This window comes from Pygoscelis adeliae, unplaced genomic scaffold (genome assembly GCF_000699105.1).
Source record: "Pygoscelis adeliae isolate BGI_AS28 unplaced genomic scaffold, ASM69910v1 Scaffold113, whole genome shotgun sequence".
Classification (NCBI taxonomy): Eukaryota; Metazoa; Chordata; class Aves; order Sphenisciformes; family Spheniscidae; genus Pygoscelis; species Pygoscelis adeliae.
In genome coordinates, this window is record NW_008825108.1 from 7681115 (window position 1) to 7683221 (window position 2107).

Consider the following 2107-nt stretch of genomic DNA (forward strand, 5'->3'; position numbering starts at 1 on the left):
ACAGCGGCTGAACCTGGATTTGTCCATGGCTACCAACATGGAGGTGCTCATTCATTGTGTGCTTACTGCCTCCAACCTAAAATTGAAAATAAATACATACCCAGTTAATAAGAAAGGCATGAACTCCATGCTTCACCATTCATTCTGCAACCCGCCATCCTGCCTAAATCACCTCAAAACTAAGTATTTTCTTAGAAGTCATCTGTCTACAGATAATCTAAAAAATACAGCACATATACTGTGATACTGCTAGATGCTATTAAATTTTCCAGATCCTTGTTTCTCAAATGCCACTTTCATCACTCTCTAAAATGTTTGCAACAAGGCAATCACGGATGTGCTACCATGATAAGCTAACAATTCCTCCATGGAATCTTCAAGGTAACAGTCCTGTAACATCAAGAAGTATGCTTGAGGGACATTAAATTAGACTTTACAGAACATAGTAGCAGTTTTATTGATGCTGGAGATCAATATATAATGACTGCTAGAACTTACATGTCTAAGGCTCTCTGAGTCACCTGTTCTCAGAAATCAAGATTTTTAACTTGTTCTTAAATTTGCTGTATATCAAAAGCTCCAGATACAATTTTAAGCAATAAGGAATGTGCTGTGACATGTACAAAGAGGAAAAGAACCTGCACATTTCTGAAGTTCAAGAGATGCCATTCACTGCTTGTAATTGAGACAGTCACTATTCAGCACAGCATTCAGATCAATGAAGCGTAAGCATATCCTTTAGCACTTTCCCAAGCCAGACTTATAATAACTTTTAACCAAGATGAGATTTGAGGCCTGATACAGACTTGAGCGGAAAGAAAATCTTTGCCTTGAAGAACATGCAAGTAACTTTTTTAAAGGGATGGAAAAAAGCATTAGTTGATTTTAGAAATCACATTTGTTCTTGACAGTTTTCACAAGGGAATAAACAGCAGCATTCAGCGTTTTCAAGCAAAGAAACACTGGAATTACTGGGGTGTGAGAACAGCTATTGCTCAAAACTTGTTATTTTTAAGGAGAAATGAGAAATTTACAAGCATATACTTGCCACTAAAATAACTGTTCTTAGAATTCTTCATTTGCTCTATAGCAGAGGATAATTAGTTTGTCTTCTGCCTGGTCTTATACAAACGTGGGAAGAATTCCCCTGCTGTCTCTCCAGCTGATTCACCAGTCTTAATATTTATGCCAAATTACTAACAAAAAGTTCACCAGTACTGTCAGACAGATGATCAAGCCAGGGTTGAGAGCACTTTTAATCTGAACCTTATTTTTTCTAGGCAGCTAAGGATAACACATTCCCTGTTCACTTAAGGTTGCTGAAATGAAATCAGAAAATGACAGTTGTGTGCTGTGATATGAGGCAATGAAATCTGTGCTGCAACCACAGAAGTACTTCCTAATGAGAAAACCAGGACATGCAATGCAGACTCTAGCATACTTTGTGCTTCTGTTAAGGTCTGATATGGCAGAAGCATGTTTTTGTGAATTCAGTAACTTGTTCCCAAGGAGTAGCCAGCTGGACACCAGCTTCACCTTTGGATAATACTTTGAAATTTGCAGCTCTGAAACTCACACAACGTAAGAACAAGAGCTCTCACGGACTGGTTCTGCTGAGTTCACTGCTCTTCTGATTCCATTTTGACTCACCTTGAATAACTGGTCCATTTTATTTCATTGTTGCAGTTTGACTGTGTACGTTTATTTGCAGAGCAATTTGGGCTCACATTATCAAATTTGATCAATCTCCTAGAAAGCGTTACCACACAATTGCAATTCTGAGCAAAGGCATTTGTAACATTTAAGCATAGTGAAGATATACAGGATATCAACATTAATTCGCTTCCTAGTTTGATGTCTCAAAAGCACCAGGAATTAAATCATCAAGGGGACTTAACGAGCCTATCATGCCTACAGGGAATTTCTTCAGGTCAAGTCTGAAGCACACTGCAGTAGCAGTTTCCTGAAGGTTGCCCCGATACTCCGTACAAACAGCAGTTACTGAAAAAAAGGAGAATTCGGCCCCAAGAGCTGCTACATGACGCATCTCAGAAGAACTGGATCTAGTTAGTAAGATGTGTTGGAGGTTCAGCACATGCAGTATTGC

General features: G+C 38.8%; 1 protein-coding gene across 1 annotated transcript in view; it reads right to left on the bottom strand.

Annotated features, from left to right (window-relative positions):
• The window catches only part of DYRK2 (dual-specificity tyrosine-(Y)-phosphorylation regulated kinase 2), a 5759-nt gene extending 5704 nt beyond the window's left edge, over nt 1–55 (bottom strand). The window contains exon 1 of the mRNA XM_009327567.1: nt 3–55. Coding sequence (XP_009325842.1) covers nt 3–55 — 53 coding nt within the window. The remainder of the gene's footprint in view (nt 1–2) is intronic.
• Between the last annotated feature and the right edge of the window lie 2052 nt (nt 56–2107).